The sequence below is a fragment of the Elaeis guineensis genome, chromosome 13 (assembly GCF_000442705.2).
Source record: "Elaeis guineensis isolate ETL-2024a chromosome 13, EG11, whole genome shotgun sequence".
In the NCBI taxonomy this organism is placed as follows: Eukaryota; Viridiplantae; Streptophyta; class Magnoliopsida; order Arecales; family Arecaceae; genus Elaeis; species Elaeis guineensis.
Window position 1 is genome coordinate 19,883,866 of NC_026005.2, and position 21,322 is coordinate 19,905,187.

The following is a 21,322-nucleotide window of genomic DNA, read 5'->3' on the forward strand; positions in this document are numbered from 1 at the left end:
GTACGACATGCAAAGCCTGAAGGAAAACTACCAATTTAAGAGTATCTATAAATACTGTTGAGCTAAGTTGAGATGGAAGTTGTTTCTTTGGATGCATGAGTACGTACGTGCTTTGGGTATTCTACATCTGGGATGAGCATTTGTAGAGTTCAAGAGCATAAATTGATGTTTTTTGGTGAGTTAACATTTAGCAATTAAGCTAAAGGATTAATTGTGTGCTTGACATTACTTGAAAAAATTAGCACTCCTTGAAAGTGATCGGTTTGGTACTATGATAAGCAAGATTCGCAATCTTGATACTATATCCTGTATTGGCACTATGCTAGTAAAGTGTCAATATGCCTAGTACCGGAGTCAGCTTGGCAACTGACACTTAGTGCATCTATATTTGTGCAGTATAGCATGTCCAGTATGGAGCTGTATGCACTTGTACAACAAACCTTGATAATAAGAATGCTTTTTGCAAGAACAGAAATCAAAATGCTGACCAGCTTTTGGCTTATCCTTAAGTGTAACACCTACCTTGCTTTCATAAAAATAATAGGTCTGTGTGGACCCAACCCAAATTCAACTTATGATTTGCTAGGTCACCTTGAAGTTATCTATCTAAAATGAATTTTCATCGAGTCAGATTTGAAACTACCATGACTAGATCAGAATCTTAGCCAAATACATATGTCAAGAAAAATTTATAGTTTATACTATGTGTTATCAAACAGAACAAGTGAAAAAGCTTTTCAAAGCATTTCCACTGAAGCATTGTACAAAGCCCCTTTGGAAAGTAGAAGCAATACCAAACATGCCCTGCTGGGGATGCTGTAAGCCTTATCCTTAACATGTGGACCCCCACTTTTTTGAAGGATATTACCTTGTTGCTTATTTTGTTTCCATTTGAAAAATGGAAAATTTTGAAGAGCTTGTCAAGTTCTTGTGGCAGTTCTTTCCAGTTGATGCTGATTCCATTAAGTCATTCTTAAGAAACTATAGTTGTTAGAAGATAATATGAAGCTTAATAGGAAAGGATTCTAGTGCCCTGCTGGGGATGTTGTAAACCTTATCCTTAATATGTGGACCCCCACTCTTTTAAGGATATTACCTTGTTGCTTACTTTCTTTCCATTTGAAAAATGGAAAATTTTGAAGAGCTTGTCAAGTTCTTGTGGCAGTTCTTTCCAGTTGATGCTGATTCCATTAAGTGATTCTTAAGAAACTATAGTTGTTAGAAGATAATATGAAGCTTAATAGGAAAGGATTCTAGTGCTGTTCAGAAACATTGGATATCTTGACTATGACTCTTTCAGATGAAAAAAAAATGATGCGCGCAATCCTAAGCTTTCTGAAAGTTAAGGATTTGGAATGGACTAATTTGAACAATAGTACGGAACTCTTAGTTGATGGAGGGGGTAATGCACCACTTATCATGTGGCAGAAGATGCCTATAAAAGAGTTAATGAGCTAAACAAACTAAAATGGTGAATAGGAATAAGCTGATCAGTCATTTCTCTTATGATGGAGTTTGGAGGATTGTTAGGATTTTGAAGAGTGAAAAGGTCCACGAATTAGTTCACTTTGCTTTCTTGTTAAATCAACTTGGATATAGAGAATATTATCGTTGATCTTTCATGGTTATCCATTGTGGGCCTACATAGTAAAGCATTTGACTTGTTTTCCTCATGCTTATCAACAAAGGAAGGTAATGTTGTCAAATAGGTTTTCCAAATTAACTTCCAAATGGGATATTAATGATTGAACTCTTGAGTATATTATATCTTTGCTTGACATGATTGCGAGTAATAATCAATTTACTGTCTTCCACATATTATATAATAGATGAATTCGAAGTATCAGCTCAAGGGTATTTAAAGGAAAGTATGTTCTATATCTGCATTATGGATAATGTGTAATATGGTGAGTTAAGAGAGGTTTTGTATGGGTACTGTGACGGCCCAACCCATGTAAGAATCCAAACGAACAAAAAAAAAAAAAATAGAAAAATAAGGGAGAAGACTCCCGAAGGGAGTCTTCTTTCTCCTCTCGCCGGCTCCCAATCGGAGTCGAAGACGAGCTCCCTTCGGTTCTATTTAAGCAGGAGATCCCTCCTCTCTCCCTTCCATTAAAGATCACAAGCTCAGTCGGCGGCAATCGCCGAAAAATTCTCGTGGAAGATCCGTCCCTGTGCCGTCCAATTGCTCGCCGGAAAAGCCTCGCCAGCGTCGGAGGTAAGCCTCCTCCCCTTCCTCTCTTCTCCCCCTTCCTTTCCATGCCAGTGTGCATGCTCGTCGGCGACCGGAGTCGCCGGATTTTGTTGCGGAAGAACCTCTATATTTTGCTTGTTTTTCTTTGATTTCCGACGTCGGTGGTCGCCGCCGACCACCGATTTTGGTCCTCTTCTTATCGACGAGTCACCCTCCTCCTGCCGACGGCAGCCCCACGCCGGCTACGCCGCTGGCCGGCCAACCAACGAGGGGACCTCACGGTCCCTTGTTTTGGCCCAAAGGAACCCACGGGAGAAGAAGAAAAGAAGAAGAAGAAGGAGGAAAAGAAAAAGAAAAAGAAAAGAAAAGAAAAAGAAAAGAAAAAGAAAAGAAAAAGAAAAGAAAAAGAAAAAAGAAAAGGAAAAAAAAGAAAGAAGAAAAATAAAATAATAATAATATAATAATATAATAAATAGGATTTTCTCTCCTCTCTCTTCCGTGAAGAAAAAAAAAGAAAGGAAAGAAAAGAAGAAAAAAATAAAATAAATTAATAAATAATGATATAAATAATAAAATATGAGAAAGAGAGTTTCTCTCTCTTCTTTCTCTCTCTTCAGCCTGAACTAGTATTTTCTCTCTCTAGAATTAGACTTTCTCTCTCTAGAATCCTCTCTCTAGATTATTTCTCTCCTAAGATTTTTAGAATTTTGAGAAGAATGATGATGAATTTAAATGATCCTCGTGATGGATTTTTGATCCGTGATCGTCAGACGGTACACCGACATCCATTTTGATCAGATCAAGTATTTTTAGATTTTATTTCTCATGATCTTATTGAATTGTCCACATGATAATCTTAGCATGATTTGATCTGATCGATCGAATTTGTTGAATCATATCGTTTGAGGAGTTCAAGATGAGTTTTCTCTCTCTAAAATTTTCTCTCTCTAGAATTTTCTCTCTCTAAAGTCATTTCTCTCTCTCGATCGATTTCTCTCTCTTGATCGATTTATCAATGAGAAAATTCTTTCAATAGTCCTGATCTGATTCTAATGAAGAATCCTGATCCATGATTATCAGACAGCGTACTGGCACCCACCTTAATCAGACCATGAATCTTTAGAGTTGATTATCCATGATTTCGATCTAGTCATGACTTGATTTGATCATGTTGATTTCATCAATTGAGATATTGGACCAATCGTAATGTTGGATTGTGTCACCTGATCAATTCGAATCGTACCTCATGAATTCTCTTTCCTCTGATTTTCTCTCTCCACTTGATTTTATGAAATCGATGAAGAAACCTCGGTCCTATCACTTCGAATCTGATTTGATCTGATAGTCAAACTTTGGATCGTTTAGGTCCTAATTAGATTTTGATTAGATGAAATTAGATGATCGGACCCAATTTAAACCGTTGAAATATGGTATTCGTATTCTTTCTAATTATTGAAATTGATTCTGTATAGGATTGTGGATGTTTGATCATGGGATATCGCGATATGATCTATGAACAGAATTTTTGGAAGAAAATTTATAGAATTATGTGGATTTATTGGAATACGTTTGAGGTAAGTAATGTTTCACTTTTTCTAGATTTATCGGCAAATTATAATGTATTTTTCTGATATTATTTGTGAAATGATGCATGAATTGGATGAATGATATTTTGTTATGAAAATATCTTATTTGAAATGTTATGATGAAGCATGATTGAACATATTGATTTCATGATGCATTATATTGATTGATTTCGATACTACATGATTATATATTTTATTATCGAAATTAGAATATGAAATATGATTTATGAAGAATTATGATATAAGAAACACTATTAATTGACAACCTGACTATGTAAAGGACCTTGCCAATGGGGGCATATACGTTGGCAATTGATTGTCCTGAGGGTTTATGTCGCCAGTGAGACCAGCGACATATCGCCAGAGAGACCAGCGACAAACCGTCAGAGAGACCAGCAGTTCCGAAGGACTTTGCTGCCAGATGATTCGCAGCTCACCGCAAGCAGATACGCGTTATTATGACCCTGCCACAGGAAAAATGTGGTCATAGCTCATGGTTGACGAAAAGAATTTAAGAATGAAAGAAATTGAAATTTAGAAAGAAACTTGAATTTTCGAAAAAGAAATAAATTTGGCATGAATTATGTTGCATAATTGAAATTGATTTCGAATTGATGAACTCTATATACTTATTTTTTATAAATGATGATTTACTTAAATGCCTGATGAAATCTTTTGAAAAGTTATCATTGCTTACTGGGCTGTCTAGCTCATTACCTTCTATTTTTATTGTTTTTACAGATGTTGAGGATTTAAGATGATACAAGATATGAATAGAAGAGTGATCAGAAGTAGAATCCCTATACTTTTATTTTAGGTTGAAAGTCTTATTGAATTTGATGTAAGGCCTATGAATCATTGTTGAATTTATTGAGACATTAAAGAAAAAAAATTTAGGTCGTTATGTTTTGGATTTAAATTATTGACTAATTATTCCGTTATTGTTTTAAGATAACATGATAAGATGCCTTGCATGCTTATGGGAAGAGTTTTCTATGAGTATGCGGCGGTTGCCATGACCCTCGATTCACAATCTCGGGTCGGGGGCGTGACAATTATAGTGGTATCAGAGCATAAGTGGATGAATTATGAAACATAGAATCAGATATAGAATGGGTGTAAGTGGATAGATACTAGGGACATTATAGTGTAGATCTTTGATGATTGTAGTAGGAGAAATATTTAAAAATTTTGATTAAACATTGTGATTATGTATAAAAGGATCACAAGAGATTATGATATATGGAGTTTGAAATATAATGGATAATCTGTAGATCATGATATGATTAGTTAGATTTTGATCGAAAGTAATCACAAAAGGATTGACATAAAATTTTATTGTGCATTATGGTTATTAATTTGATCATTGGTTATTCAAGTGAATCGTAAGTTCAAATTCGATATGAGAATAATATTATGATATTACTTCTAGTTGAGAAGTTGACTGTTATTGGCAAGATAAAGATTTGATAATAAAATATTATTCCAGGATGGACTAAGAAAAGTCTTTTATGATGCTTGATTGGAATATTTATCAAAATTGAATTTGGTATGTGGATCATATATAAAGTGGCATATTAGGATGAATGCATATTTGAGGATATTGCAAAGAAACTTATTGATGAAAATCGATTATGAGGTTGTAGAATATTCATCGTACTGGAATCTTTAATCATTATCCTTAGATCTAGATAATAGATCTTATTATGTCTCTTGGAGAGTACATGATGTGTATGAAATTTCAATTTAAAGATTTCGTATCTAAGTTGATCAAGAGATTTTCTGATATTATTGTTGAGATTGTTAATGAAAAATTGATATCTTTAAATTAAGATAAAAGATCTGATTTATATTTATTTCAGATTAAGGGATCCATGTGAATTTATAATTTAGAAATTTTGGATTTAAGAATTGATATGGAGTTTCCTTTGCTTTTGTTAATGAGGTCCCTAATTGAATCTACTATTAAATGGAGATTTGATTTTTTTGAAGCTTGTATGAATGTTATGAAAGGATATTTGATAGATATTGAAGATCCTAATGATAGAAATTTTAGAAAAAAAAAATAATAATGATTTAAAATTTTTATTCTGATTATGTCCAAATTTGACGGAGCATCGAAAGATTTTTTTCGTTGATTTGATTTATAAGAACTTTGATTTGAAAATTTATCGAATTGAATTGATATGAGAATTAAGATTTGATTAATATTGATTTTAGTAAATCTATATGATGGTTTAAATATGATATTGAACTCAAGGGTTAATCAAGATTATTGTACACCAGTAAAAGTATGAATGAGAATCGAAAGTTAATCTTTGACTTCAATTGAAATTTAAAATTTTAGATCTTTTCTATTGATAAGATAAAGAAATAATTTGATCAAAATTTTTTTGATGAAGCTAAAAAATTTTGATTGTTAGATCAGAGTGCGCAGCGGAAGCATGATAATCTGGATTACTTTGAGTAAGTCAGGAATGTTGATTCTTTGAGTCAAAAAATTATGATAGATGATATGGTTTGATACAAAAAAATTTATTGACATTAGAAAGAATAATATTTTAAAATTTTGAATCATTTTAGATATCTTAATGTGACTTTTAAAAGTAGTGCTTCCACCTACTATGCTGCAAAAATAATTAGCATCCTAATTCTAGGATGAGTGGACCTTTGATTTTTGATTTTAGATTTAGAATATCTTAAAATTAAATTTTATAATTCTCTATTTATTAAAAAGAATTTGAGATCATTTATCGAATGATGATTTTGATTTTAGATTAGTATACTCAAATAATTATCTTCAGGGTATAATAAAATTTGAAGTTAGAACTCTTTTGATTATTATTATTTCTCTGACTAAATGAAAAAGATTGAGGTTATCTATTGATATTGACGATTGTTCTACAAAAGATGGATTGGAGTTATTTATAATTTAATTTGATAATAAATTGATTAATTAAGAGTTGTTAATATTTAGATAAAGAAAATTGATATACTTACTTAGAATAGAGACATTGATTTTGATTATAAGAAAAATATAGTTTTGATTTAGATCAATTTTTGAGTTATTGATTTTCATTATGGAATGACTTAATGATAAAATTTGCTTCAAGAATTAGAATATTTAAGAGTTTGAAGATTTGAGTAAAAAAATTTCGATGACTAGAAATAGTGATATTGATTTAATCAACAATGGTGATATTGATCTTTATGAAATGACTTAATGATGAAGTTGCATCGAGAAATAAAATATCAAAAGTTCGAGAATGAGATTGAAATAATAAATCTTCAATCTTTGAAAGTACGAATAAGAGAAAATATTTTTAAATTTTGATTGATTGGGATATCGTCAAATGATTCATAGAAGTATGTTTTCCTATCTTATGATGGGTTGAAATTAAGAGTGGTTAATATTTTAAAATAAATAAATAAATAAATAAATGATGATGAATGAAGTTCTTATGCAAGAATAGAGACATTTACTTTCTTCTATTCACAAGAGATAGATTTGATTTTAATTTGAGTCATGAGATATTGAACATTAATTTTTACAGGAAATGAGATCATAATTTCAAAATCTTGAAAACATTGAAAATCTTTGAGACGTTGATCTTGATAAATAAGAAAATGAATGGTTCCGTTTCAGATCGATATTAATGTATTAACTTTTTCCTTATGAAATGATTTAAGAATAAATTTGTATCAAGAATTAGAATTTTGAAATATTTGAGGATGAAATTCAAGTAAAGAAATACGAAGACTCAAGCAGGAAAAATTTTGAAAACGAAATTTCTTTTAGAGGGGAAGAATGTGACGGCCCAACCCATGTAAGAATCCAAACGAACAAAAAAAATAGAAAAATAGCGGAGAAGACTCCCGAAGGAGTCTTCTTCCTCCTCTCGCCGGCTCCCAATCGGAGTCGGAGACGAGCTCCCTTCGGTTCTATTTAAGGAGGAGATCCCTCCTCTCTCCCTTCCACCAAAGATCACAAGCTCAGTCGGCGGTAATCGCCGAAAAATTCTCGCGGAAGATCCGTCCCTGTGCCGTCCAATTGCTCGCCGGAAAAGCCTCGCCGGCGTCGGAGGTAAACCTCCTCCCCTTCCTTTCTTCTCCCCCTTCCTTTCAATGCCAGTGTGCATGCTCGCCGGCGACCGGAGTCGCCGGATTTTGTTGCGGAAGAACCTCTATATTTTGCTTGTTTTTCTTTGATTTCTAACGTCGGTGGTCGCCGCCGACCATCGATTTTGGCCCTCTTCTTATCGACGAGTCACCCTTCTCCTACCGACGGCCGTCCCACGCCGGCTGCGCCGCCGGCCGGCCAACCAACGAGGGGACCTCACGGTCCCCTGTTTTGGCCCAAAGGAACCCACAGGAGAAGAAGAAAAGAAGAAGAAGAAGGAGGAAAAGAAAAAGAAAAAGAAAAGAAGAAGCAAAAGAAAAGAAAAAGAAGAAAAAGAAAAGAAAAAGAAAAAGGAAAATAAGAAATAAGAAAAATAAAATAATAATAATATAATAATATAATAAATAAGATTTTCTCTCCTCTCTCTTCCGTGAAGAAAAAGAAAAAAAAAAGAAAGGAAAGAAAAGAAGAAAAAAAAATAAAATAAATTAATAAATAATGATATAAATAATAAAATGTGAGAAAGAGAGTTTCTCTCTCTTCCTTCTCTCTCTTCAGCCTGAACTAGTATTTTCTCTCTCTAGAATTGGACTTTCTCTCTCTACTTTCTTTCTCTAGAATCCTCTCTCTAGATTATTTCTCTCCTAAGATTTTTAGAATTTTGAGAAGAATGATGATGAATTTAAATGATCCTCGTGATAGATTTTTGATCCGTGATCGTCGGACGGTACACCGACATCCACTTTGATCAGATCAAGTATTTTTAGATTTTATTTCTCATGATCTTATTGAATTATCCACATGATAATCTTAGCATGATTTGATCTGATCGATCGAATTTGTTGAATCATATCGTTTGAAGAGTTCAAGATGAGTTTTCTCTCTCTAAAATTTTCTCTCTCTAGAATTTTCTCTCTCTAAAGTCATTTTTCTCTCTCGATCGATTTCTCTCTCTTGATCAATTTATCAATGAGGAAATTCTTTCAATAGTCCTGATCTGATTCTAATGAAGAATCCTGATCCATGATTGTCAGACAGCGTACTGGCACCCACCTTAATCAGATCATGAATCTTTAGATTTGATTATCCATGATTTCGATCTAGCCATGATTTGATTTGATCATGTTGATTTCATCAATTGAGATACTGGACCAAACGTAATGTTGGATTGTGTCACCTGATCAATTCGAATCGTACCTCATGAATTCTCTCTCCTCTGATTTTCTCTCTCCACTTGATTTTATGAAATCGATGAAGAAACCTCGGTCCTATCACTTCGAATCTGATTTGATCTGATAGTCAAACTTTGGATCATTTAGGTCCTAATTAGATTTTGATTAGATGAAATTAGATGATCGGACCCAATCTAAACCGTTGAAATATGGTATTCGTATTCTTTCTAATTATTGAAATTGATTCTGTATAGGATTGTGGATGTTTGATCATAGGATATCGCGATATGATCTACGAACAGAATTTTTGAAAGAAAATTTATAGAATTATGTGGATTTTTTGGAATACGTTTGAGGTAAGTAATGTTTCACTTTTTCTAGATTTATCGACAAATTATAATGTATTTTTCTGACATGATTTGTGAAATGATGCATGAATTGGATGAATGATATTTTGTTATAAAAATATCTTATTTGAAATGTTATGATGAAGCATGATTGAACATATTGATTTCATGATGCATTATATTGATTGATTTCGATACTACATGATTATATGTTTTATTATCGAAATTAGAATATGAAATATGATTTATGAAGAATTATGATATAAGAAACACTATGAATTGACAACCTGACTATGTAAAGGATCCTGCCAATGCGGGCATATACGTTGGCAATTGATTGTCCTGAGGGTTTATGTCGCCTGCGAGACCAGCGACATGTCGCCAGAGAGACCAGCGACAAACCGTCAGAGAGACCAGCGGTTCCGAAGGACTTTGCTGCTAGATGATTTGCAGCTCACCGCAAGCAGATACGCGGTATTATGACCCTGCCACAGAAAAAATGTGGTCATAGCTCATGGTTGATGAAAAGAATTTAAGAATGAAAGAAATTGAAATTTAGAAAGAAACTTGAATTTTCGAAAAAGAAATGAATTTGGCATGAATTATGTTGCATAATTGAAATTGATTTCGAATTGATGAACTCTATATACTTATTTTCTATAAATGATGATTTACTTAAATGCCTGATGAAATCTTTTGAAAAGTGATCATTGCTTACTGGGCTGTCTAGCTCATTACCTCCTATTTTTATTGTTTTTACAGATGTTGAGGAATTAAGATGATACAAGATATGAATAGAAGAGTGATCAGAAGTAGAATCCCTATACTTTTATTTTAGGTTGAAAGTCTTATTGAATTTGATGTAAGGCCTATGAATCATTGTTGAATTTATTGAGACATTAAAGAAAAAAAATTTAGGTCGTTATGTTTTGGATTTAAATTATTGACTAATTATTCCGCTGTTGTTTTAAGATAATATGATAAGATGCCTTGCATGCTTATGGGAAGAGTTTTCTATGAGTATGCGGCGGTTGCCATGACCCTCGATTCACAATCTCGGGTCGGGGGCGTGACAGGTACAATGACCCACTTATGTCGTGCTCAAAACTAGAGCTAGTGTGGAACTGGACTCTGGTGCACAAGCTGGAAAGCGTAGCTTTCATAGACTTGGGATGTGGAAGTGTCTAAACGGTGTTTATGTAACAAAGAATAAGGTCACCTAAAATTAATCAGATCTTCTCCGTTTTCAAGAATATATGATGGTAGCTTGCAATTTTCCTTGTTATACTTTCCTCATCATAAGACTTCATGCCTTGTTTTCTGAGAAGCTGTTGAGATTTAAAATTTTCCTGCTTGAAGCAACAAAGCTACTTTCTGAAAAACAAAGGTAGAACCAATCATTAATAGAAGTGCAAAATTATTAGTACACTGTGAACAATAATTGATCAACCAAATTACAAGAATATATCAAGGGAACAACATTATGTGAATTTGTATGATGGCCTCTGAACTTTTATAGCCTATTGATCTTTGGATACTTATAAAGTTGTGCTAGTTTTGACTCGTCTCATTTTCGTGTAAGTTTCATTTCTTGATTTTCTCATGCTGATTTTCACATGGAATTACAGTTGCCATTGTCGTTGTTTGGAGGTTCAGGAAACTATGCATCTGCTCTGTTTCTTGCAGCCTCCAATGCAAATATGGTGGACAAGGTTGAATCTGAGATTCTTGACATTGTTGAGGCATCCAAGAGGAGCCCTCTGTTCTCGCAGTTTATCAAGGATTTGTCAGTACCTAGAGAGACTAGGGTAAAGGCTGTAAAAGAAGTATTTGCTGAAGCTGGTTTTTCGGATACCACCAAAAATTTCTTGGGTATGTCCTAAATAAGTTTGCTTTTATGAAATTGCTTTTAGTTTAATGATTAATAGACTATTTTGGGGTGTAGGATGCAAATATCTTTTCTATTTGTGTGACATCATAAAGAAACCTATGGCATGAGATATGCTCAGTTAACTGGTGCTATGCTACAAGGATTTTTTTTAATTTTGCATAACCGGATGACATTGCCTGAATAGCTGTATATTACGTGTTGCTACCAGTCTTGTATCTGACATTTTGTGTATAGCATATACGTATTGCTATGGCATGTGTTCTTCTTTCAGGGAAAGATTTTGGATGAGTTTTTTATATTTTTTTCCATCTGTGTCTACTTATCCGGAGGGCATATGCCCTGTACATCTGTTTAGATTTTGCATCATATTCTAGTGATGCGTCTTATAGTTTTTCACAGATTATGTCTGCCTGAACTAATGGAAAGCTTAACCAATTTCTGAAAACCATAATAAATTGTTAACCATTGACTTCATGTTTTTTAAAATGCACAAGAAGTGTCAATTGATTGCTCTCAGTACTTGTGAATATATCTGCTTGATCAATTTATTGTTTGACTTGATAAGAGTTCTTGTTAGACAATTGGGTATGAAGGGGTGCATGTCATTAATGCATGGGGTATATGAAGGGCATGTACACCATATACCATTATCTGTTGTAACTGTAGGATAAGTTTTGCTAAAATTTATACTTTTCAGTCATATGCTCAAAAGATATCATCATATGAAAGTAGCATACCTTTTTTCGTTATGGACTACACATGGTCATATAACATTACTTCTCCACATTTTCTAGCTGACCCAACTAGTCTGGGATTAAGGCTTAGTCATGTATTGACTTTTTATTTACCTGCTTCCTTTTGTTATGCATGATTTCTGGAGTATACAAACACAAAATGCTTTTCTCCAGCTTGGGAGTTGCTCTATTATTATTATCGTTCTACTGACGTAAATTTCTTTCATGCATAGGTAGTTGATGTAGATGTTCTTATCTATCTAATTACATTCTTATTCTGCATGTCCTCATGAATTATGTCATCTCATTATGCTCATATCATTTTTGAGGTATTTATTTTATCATGTAAAATACCATATTTCTCAGCTGGAATATACTGTATATTATATTTTACTGCTATAGTTCATGGGCGTGCGCATATTAGTATTACCTGTTGCCTTTTGGCATATTAGTATCCCCCCACCCCCCCAACCAAAAAAGAAAAAAACAACTCCCTTATCATTATATGGACATTCTAATTTTTCATTTCATCTTTTTTATCTATACCAGCTGTCTTGGCTGATAATGGGAGACTTAGACATGTAGAGCGTATTTCTAAGAGATTTGTTGAATTGGCAATGGCGCACAAGGGTGAAGTGAAAGTTATTGTCACAACCGTTATTGTAAGTTCACTTCCTTCTTTTTTGCACTGTTTATATGGATGATAGCTAATGTAAAGTTCATTTATCAAGGAAAAATAGAAATGATGAGACACTAGGTGAAAATGAGTTGATAAAAAAGTATTCCTTGATCCTGTATTTAGTAAGCCACTGTTGGATTGAATAACATGCTCTCTGACTGGAAATACATTGTGGGGAAATATGTAAATGTTCATGTGGAGCTTATGGTTATGGGTTTAATAGTTCTTGCGTATATGTTAAATTAGGAATTGAAAGAAATCACATGCATTTTGACTTAAAAATGTTTTTTCATCATCTTTTTTCCCCACTAGTAAGGTTGCTTTACAAGTTCTCCAACAAAATATGTGCTTCTAACCTATTTCTTAATATATATATATATATAGAGAGAGAGAGAGAGAGATATTAGATATAGATATAGATACAGATATATATGTGCAGATGTACATATGTATGTACATTCATATAGTAGGTTTTTTACACTAGTTGCACTATTAACTTGTCTGTAATTGCAATCGGTCATTTTTTCCCTTTTAGAGTGTTTCATCGAGTGTTCTCATATGGCTTGGGCTGCTGCCCGCATGAATTTATTTTTTCAAAACTTAGCTTGTAATCATGGTATCAAACAATCATGCACGTATAGGATGCACTTGGGTGTTAAATTGGCATGATTCATGAAATCAAAATCAAAATTTGGATATAATATGCAGAATTCGTGTGCAGATTTGTTCTATTTTTATCAATTTCTTTCTGGCAAATTAAATTTAAGTGTTGCTCTGGTTGGAGTTGGGCCTGTCAGCCAAATTCCAGATTTACCTGTTGAGCCTATTATGGTCAAGTAAAGTGTAATTTAGTTGGATCTAGTTTTGCATTACCCAGTTCCTAAATTAATTAGCCAGTGGTGTTTAGGCTTGGAACCAGTACCAGATTCCAGAGGTTAGATATCAAAACCATGTTGAGTTTGTGTAATTTGGTTTGGTCCTATCCCCCTGCACCTCTACTTGTTTGACTTTCTCAGAGACATCTATACCCTTTTCAAGTGCAGTGTTGACATAAAACATCATGGGCTGGCATTTGTGTGTTTAGATCAAAGTTTTAAATCTCGTGGAATGGAGGTGTCCCACTATCTCCATGCAACGGGACGCCTCGTTGTCCCATCTTGTCCTGATCACACATCCCAGTAGATATTCTTCATCTCTCTTTCCTTCTTTTTTCCTTTCTTTTCTTCTTTTCTTTTATTTTCTTCTACCTTCCTTTCTTTCTTTTTCTTCCTTCTCTTTGTCATCCCTTTCTTTCTTTTTTCTTTTTCTTCTTATTTCTCTTTCCTTTCTTTCTTCTTTCCTTCCTTTCATTTTCTTCTCCCTTTCCTTCATGCTTTCATTTTTTTTCTTCTTTCCTTTCACTTTTCACTTTTTCCGTCTTCCTTTCTTTCTTTCTTCTTTCTTCTTTCTTCTTTCTTGTTCTTTTCCTGCATGAATGGGTTTCGAAGTCCCGACCTCATCCCTGTCCCATTTTCTTATAGAAATGGGATGACACTGCCGGGACGCCCCCCATTCCGTCGAGACGTAAAATCTTGGTTCAGATCAATTTGGCCATTATGATGACAGTCTGTGACATTTGTAACATAAACCGTTATTGGAAATGGTGACAAATCAGCTTATTTTGTTAATTATGAATTATATCTTTTCTCCTTGATTCTCCATTGACTGATTATTCACTTTACTGTTATGTTTTAAATTAAACAAAAGGTTTATTATTTGTTAGTCAATGCTTCATGGTACCTTTGGCCCCATATTCATGAGGCTGGATAATAAATAGTGTATTCTGTAGCTTCATTGGTATAGGTTGGAACCAGTAAGATGTGGATCGACATTCTTTGGGGAAAATGACAGAGAGAAGAGGAAGAGGAGAGGAAAAGGTGCCAGGGATGTATGATGGTGATAGAATTAAAGTAGAATGAGGGTTGCTTTTTGTTGAATCATCTAGAGCTATAGACATTTAAGATGGGCAGTTAGTATTTGCTAAACTAAAAGAAGGAAAAAAAAAAAAAAAAAGAGATCTCTCAGCTAATCCTTCAAGTCAATTGTTACAGCATGGTTGCCATTCGTTCAAGGTGTTCTTTTGATAGCCTTTTAAACTATACTTTCTATTAATTCAAATTGTAGTTAATTGTTTTCTGCATCTTGTCACCAGCCACTTCCTGCTGAAGAGGAAAAAGAACTGAAGCAAACATTGCAAGAAATTCTTGGACAAGGGAAAACTGTAATTATAGAACAAAAGGTACGTCTTTGTTGCATAAGGCGTTGCTTATCATTTGCTTAGGTGAATTTTTTAAAAGGTGGTCTTTTGAGTTTCAAAGATTGGTTATTGGATTTCTTGTTTTAAAACTAAACACATTACTTTCCTCTTCCAAGGGATGTTTGCCTCTTTGCTTGTAATTCTTTCTTTTCAGAAAAAGAAAAAGCTTTTTAAAAGCATTTCACGTTTTATCAATTTTCCCATATTGTATGCTCTGCTGCTATTTGTGCTTGTAACTTTTGCCATCACCGTGAACATAACCACATTTCGAAATTGTCTCTAGCGACTTTACATATTTACTTCAAGAAAATTGTGATACATTAGTTTAGGAAGTTACTGTATTCTTTAAGAAACGAAAAGATTTAAAAAGCATGTCCCGTGGACATTGAAACTGTTCCCATAAAAGCCTAGACCGAGCAACCGCTTCAAAAAGAAAAGGAGCAGCCTTTTCCTCCCAGAAGTTGGATGTTGAATGATCTTGGTGGATATCAGGCGTTCTAGTTTTTTTTGTGGTTTCCAACGTGTTAGTTATCTTTATCTTTTGGTTCATTTGATTTTTTTTCCTCTTTTTTTTTTGGTATTGTTAGTAGCTGTAGCCAAATGACTTTGAGGTTTGCTTGGTTGACAATAAGTTGGTGCAGTAAAACTTCTTGCTCTTTATATATTGGCTTTGCAGATTGATCCCAGTATTCTTGGAGGTTTGGTGGTTGAATTCGGGCAGAAAGTATTTGACATGTCTATAAAGACAAGGGCAAAGCAAATGGAGAATTTCTTGAGGGAACCTATTAATTTTGGCAGCTTAAAGTAACCCAGATTGGCAGTTCCTAGCAAGATGGCTGACCTGGTAGACCATTCGATACAATTCCTACTTGTCTCTCTCTGACTGAAATAAAGTTTTGAGAGAAGGGCACTCTTAGTCTTATAGGGCATGGCCCGGCATAAATCTTTTCCCTTTTTTTCATTGCTTGTGTCCTCAAATTCAAGCTTTAAAGTTATTAAGAGCGGCCGATTTAAATTTTTTTCAGTGAATGGATATAATAAACTTTTATTATTATCGTTGACCAGTTTGTGGTATTATTATGCTGTTCTAGCAGGAGTATACTTGACAGACACGGATCTTTGTTAAGTTGTTGTGATTTGACACATCGAAATTAAAATTCTTTTGGACGGTAGAAAATTTCAGTGTTTCATGTGTTGACGATTTTTCAAAAGGTGCGAGATGATCATGGTGATGATGACAATGATTGCTCACCTAATAAAGCATTCTTTATGCCAAAGACTTTGTAATGAAAATATAAAAATAAAAAAGATTGTTCTTTGATAATTTGATTGCACCTCGTTAGCATTTGAGTGCAAAGTCATTCCAAGTGATGTTAAAGTGTAGCATACACTATCGTTCAAGTCCCACAGAAAATGTGATTTAATGTGTTGTAATGTGAAGCAGTTGCATTTTTCCTGAAAGTCGGGGAATATCTGGTTGCACGTCCCACAGAAAATGTGATTTAATGTGTTGCGATACGAAGCAGTTGCCTTTTTCCTGAAAGTCGGGGAATATCTGGTTGCGTTTTTGTGGACTTTAACCAAATCAATAACAAAATATTTGGACCTCAAACTTACTTCCATCTACTTATCATTTATTAAAACTTATTTTCATCCATCGATCCTATCACGATTTATTAATACTACATAGTGTATGATAAGATTATCACAATGCCTGCCATGGATGAGGCAGAGCCGGATAAAGGAGCATCAAGAATTCTCAAGTACAGTTGCAGGATAAAATCAGGTGACACCCAGGTGCCAAGCTCCCAAACCAGAAAGCCCGTGAATTAACTACAACCTTTTGGAACCACCGATACCAAATTAACCAACGTAATTTCCCTTTAAAGTATGAAATTGTATGGCGATTTGAAGTACCATGGTATCTTTCTGAATATCAATTCTACATTCTATCAAAAATTCATAACCTCTTTTAGTCAATCAAAAAATATCTTTTGCAGGGCACTTCAAAGTTTGTTGTTGATGACACAAAAGCCTAAACCCAAAGATGCCTAAGAGCTTGAATCATTCTACAGAGACAAGCAAGCCTTCGGCTTTAGTTCCACTCATTCAAGAGTATCTGCTATTGCTATGCAATCATGCAGCCACAAAACAGGGGCAAAAACCACAGACATTAGATGCCTATTTATTTAGTTGGCAGTGTCAGCAGACGCTGCCGAGTCTGCTGAGGTGGAAGTCGCAGTTGCATCCCTTGGGCACTGAGATACATAAGGCTTCAGCTGCACCAGTATATATATATAAAATTAGAAAAAAAATGGAAATGATAAAGAGCAATAACCCAAAAAGTTTTTTGTCATAGGTTGAGCTGATTGTCAACGGTGCAGGTATAAGCTGAATATGCTTTTACAAAATTGGTTTTACCAATGATATAAACTGTTGTATTTGCTTTCTAGTCATAAATATTCAGCAGATAATTATAGTATGGTCGCATGTAATTGAATTTTCTCTTTACTGACATCAGTCTTATGTTAGAGGAGGTTGAATGTAACTTGTGAAAAAAGAGTGGCCCATGATTAAGGCCATAATTACCATAGGTTGCACAGTAATTGCAGACTTGTATCAGGCTATCACTACTCACACCAGCCACAATTCCTTGTTTGTACATTTCCTTGGTAACTCTATTTGCTACAGACTTGTACCCTGAACATTCATGCAGCTACGACTAAGGACAACCTCCAGCCAGGTGATTTGGGATTTAGAGGGAATGAAAGAGAGGATAGATGGAGGATCAGCTCATTTCCTTGGTAACTCTAGTTGCTACAGCCTTATACCCTGAACTTTCATGCAGCTACATCCGAGTACAACCTCTAGCCAGGTGATTTGGGATTTAGAGGGAACGAAAGAGAGAATAGTTGGAGGATCAGCTCAAAAATGGGCGGGAGAAGATGCCATGGGATCGCAATGCTGGGGAGGTGGGGGGAGAGTCAGAAGACTAGAAGAGCATCAATTATCTTCTTTGTAGAAATAAAATATACCATTACAAGTAACAATTTGATCAAATGCTTGGTGATAATTAACAAATGAAAAATGAGTACAGATATTATGGAATGATATAGTAAAGGTGTACCACTAAGCACTATGTTTGTGTTGCTTTAACCCTTGATTGTGTAATGTATAATTCTGAAAACAAATCATACTTGTCAACCGCAGCTATCATATTCCTGAATTGTAAGCACAAGATCTTGCTTAGTTTCTAAAAATTTAAGATATTGATGTAAAACATAGCCAAAGTTTATGTTTCTTTTAAATCCCTTTCAACATCTACATGTCTTTAATCTTACTTAAAACTACAAAGTTTAAATTCAAAAGATCAATTTTCACCTTTACCAAAAAAAAAAAAAAAAAAGAGAGAGAGAGATCAATTTTCACCAAAAAATTCAAAACATCATTAAAAAACTAATACTATAACTCCACAAGGCTTCGACCAGTACTGTTTCAGATAAAACTTCAGACCCCGACATTAATTTAGTGCTACCGAACTACATTTAATCATGCTATGAGGTAGTATGCTATTTTGTTGGTACATTACAATGTGTGTGCGTGTGTGTATGTAATAAACAACTATAGGATGTAATGCTTTAATCATATCCTGTATCACGAATGTATTCAGATACATCATGACATATTATATACCATACAGCAAAAGCTAACAGTAAATGACCACAAAAAACAATACGTTATATTGAAAAGCCATATAATTTCAAAAGGAAACACATAGTATAGCATATAAATTAGCTTTTATAAAATAACCAACAAGCATTCCCAGAATAACTGCTTGATCAGATAAGCATTCAAAATCAGAGTATCAACGGATGATAATGCCATGAGTTATAATGCTAGCAAGGTAGAGATTACCTTAAAGTCAGTCAAATCCGGGACCACATAACGTGGCAACTTTTCATCCATCACAACGTACCCACCTGTTCATATGGTTGACTTCAAACAATGAAAATCACATTTCACTAAATTCGAATCCAAATCAGACTTATGACATTATTTTGAAGGCTTTCAAGTTTGTTTACATACAAATTACATGACCTAGTTCCTCAGTTTCTCCAAAAGTTTGAGTAAATAGAGACTGGGAATGAAGTTAGAAGATAGTGGTAACCTTTACGAGTGTGGAAACCAGTGGGCTTGCAATTCTTTCCCTTGTAATAGTCTCGAGGCCCTCTTTTCGAAGATAATATATTTAATGATGAAGTTCGTTTCCTCCGCATCGCCCTCCCTAACCCTATGATCAATCCCAATGGCATATTCTGATCCTTCCCCAACCAAAAGAAAACACATAACACAATTTTAAATGTAAGAAAAAAATTATATAGTTGAAATAAATGGCACGAATGTGAGTATCAGTTTCTATACGAAACAAACTCAGAAGCGAATCTATGTAGGTAATCATGAATATCAAATTTCCAAAAACACTTCATTGATAAGCAGTAAAACTCAAGAACCAAGATGAACAGATATGGCTGTCAACCAACAAAAATGAAGAACATGAAAAAAAAAAAAAAGAAATGACACATTGCTACTAAAATGTTTCACAAAGTTATGCTAAAGCAGAGTGCTTTTGTTATAAAAACAAACTCTTGGTTATTCTTTTCGGGGGCACATGTGTCAAATCTTTGGGGAAAAAAAAAAGATCGACATCCACCTTTTTATAAAAATAAGTACAAAAGATGGTATGGCCATCAAAATTCATTGACAATATGGACAGATTATATCAAAGGGGCAGCATGGAAAGGCCAAGGAACAGGGGAGAAAAGGGGAATGGGGTGGTGTGGTGTGGAGAAATTATGAAAGAGGGGAAGCAAACATGGGCTGTAACAGAGTTACATCGGACAAAAACACCGAATTCTTCACCACCTGAATTATTTTGCACTGCCCTTTTCCTTTAAGAATCAAGATCCACTAAGTGTTGGCAACTTTGTTAAAAACTGACTTAAAAAAGGCATATAACTATGTGGAATTAGACCATCTTATCTGTTGTAGATGAATTTGGTTCTGGAGTCTCATCAGATTAGCTCATATTTTACTATTAACTAATAAAATTCTCCTAGTTTCTTTCTTTCAGATTTCATGAAACCCATGACCAGGCCATCCATTCTCTCCTTCATGTTTAAATTATGAAGATGTCATGGTCCGAACGATGAACCAGATGAGGGTTTTGCTGGTAGGTTATTTAGGCTATGGTATAACAACATGCAGATAATATGACCATTTTTTTGGTGTCCATTAGTTGATGAAGGAATTGTTAAATGTTTACCTGAAGCTATGTGGAGCCAAAAGGGAAAATGATGTAAAACTAATTAATTGGAGTTAGTACAGGATTATGGAACTCACCATTGGCTACCTCATGATGCAGAAAATTCAAAGAACAGTAGCAGTTATAATTCTAGAATTTAAGAAGTTCGCAGAAAGTTTTGACTCCGTAGAAAAAACGCTGTCTCAATAGGGAATTAATGTCCTGATTACCACAATCCTATTCGCAGTTGCTAATTTTTTTCCTAATTGATTATAGTGGCATCAAGATTCCTAACTCCATGAAGTTTTTTGCTTAAAGAAGAGAAACGAAAAATAGAAGAAAAAGAAAACTTGATCCTACTTGATATGTCCATTGTCAAAGAAGTGGTGGTGGAAGTTGGAAGCAGATGAAACATCCGTGAATTGTAAAACTCAACGACAAGGTGGATTCCGGTGTAAGGATCTACAACAAAGGAATCATTACCACAAGAACTCGCTCCATCGGTGGAGGGCCCCAAAGGCGATGGGCCGCGACGACTAAGGTCGGGGTGACGGCCACGCATATTCATAAGGGTTAGGGTTCCAGCGTGAAGAGGATTAGGGTTGGGGCTTCGGCGGCAACATTTGGCCGAAGTCTGACTTCGAGGGGAAGAGGAAGGAAGTGGAAGGGAAAGAGGAGGGGGGCGGACTCACCGGAATTGGAGAAGGGATCGATCGGAAGCGTCGGCACGGGATCGGAGAGACCCGAGAGCAGAGAGATGATTAAAGCGCCGGGTATTTATATATATATATATATATATATAGATCAACCCACAAAATGCTCCTAAACGCTCTACCATGTAGAAGATGACCTGATCTATTATCCTATTTGCCTCCCGATGAATAAGCTTAATTACAGAGAGACATGCATCCCTCAAAGCATCCTAGATATCTCATGGAGAGTCCGAAGGTAACAAAATTTATCTAAAAATATATATTTTTTAAATAAATATTTTTTTAAAT

The 21,322-nt window shown here is 34.6% G+C and overlaps 2 protein-coding genes across 6 annotated transcripts in view; one reads left to right on the forward strand and one right to left on the reverse strand.

The window, feature by feature from the left end:
• LOC105056307 (ATP synthase subunit O, mitochondrial) overlaps positions 1 to 16,070 on the forward strand; it is a 17,083-nt gene extending 1,013 nt beyond the window's left edge. The window contains exons 3-6 of one of the 2 annotated variants that reach the window (XM_073248151.1): positions 11,106 to 11,291; positions 12,594 to 12,706; positions 14,915 to 15,001; positions 15,696 to 16,070. In XM_073248151.1, coding sequence (XP_073104252.1) covers positions 11,120 to 11,291; positions 12,594 to 12,706; positions 14,915 to 15,001; positions 15,696 to 15,827 — 504 coding nt within the window. In that variant the 5' untranslated portion in view covers positions 11,106 to 11,119 and the 3' untranslated portion in view covers positions 15,828 to 16,070. Of the gene's footprint in view, positions 1 to 11,047; positions 11,292 to 12,593; positions 12,707 to 14,914; positions 15,002 to 15,695 lie in introns of both variants that reach the window. The other variant, XM_073248150.1, reaches the window with a different exon arrangement.
• An 803-nt stretch (positions 16,071 to 16,873) lies between these two features.
• On the reverse strand, positions 16,874 to 21,236 carry LOC105056306 (uncharacterized). 4 transcript variants are annotated; one of them, XM_010938458.4, is made up of 4 exons: positions 21,014 to 21,236; positions 19,188 to 19,335; positions 18,935 to 18,999; positions 16,874 to 17,298 (listed from the first exon to the last, which is right to left on the reverse strand). In XM_010938458.4, the coding sequence occupies exons 2-4, from the start codon at positions 19,330 to 19,332 to the stop codon at positions 17,209 to 17,211; spliced, it is 300 nt and encodes a 99-aa protein (XP_010936760.1). In that variant the 5' UTR covers positions 19,333 to 19,335; positions 21,014 to 21,236; the 3' UTR covers positions 16,874 to 17,208. The 4 variants fall into 4 exon arrangements, with proteins under 4 accessions (XP_010936760.1, XP_010936759.1, XP_073104150.1 ...); XM_010938457.3 differs by having other exon boundaries at positions 19,188 to 19,341; positions 21,014 to 21,234; XM_073248049.1 differs by lacking the exon at positions 21,014 to 21,236 and adding an exon at positions 20,805 to 21,007.
• Positions 21,237 to 21,322: the final 86 nt, after the last annotated feature.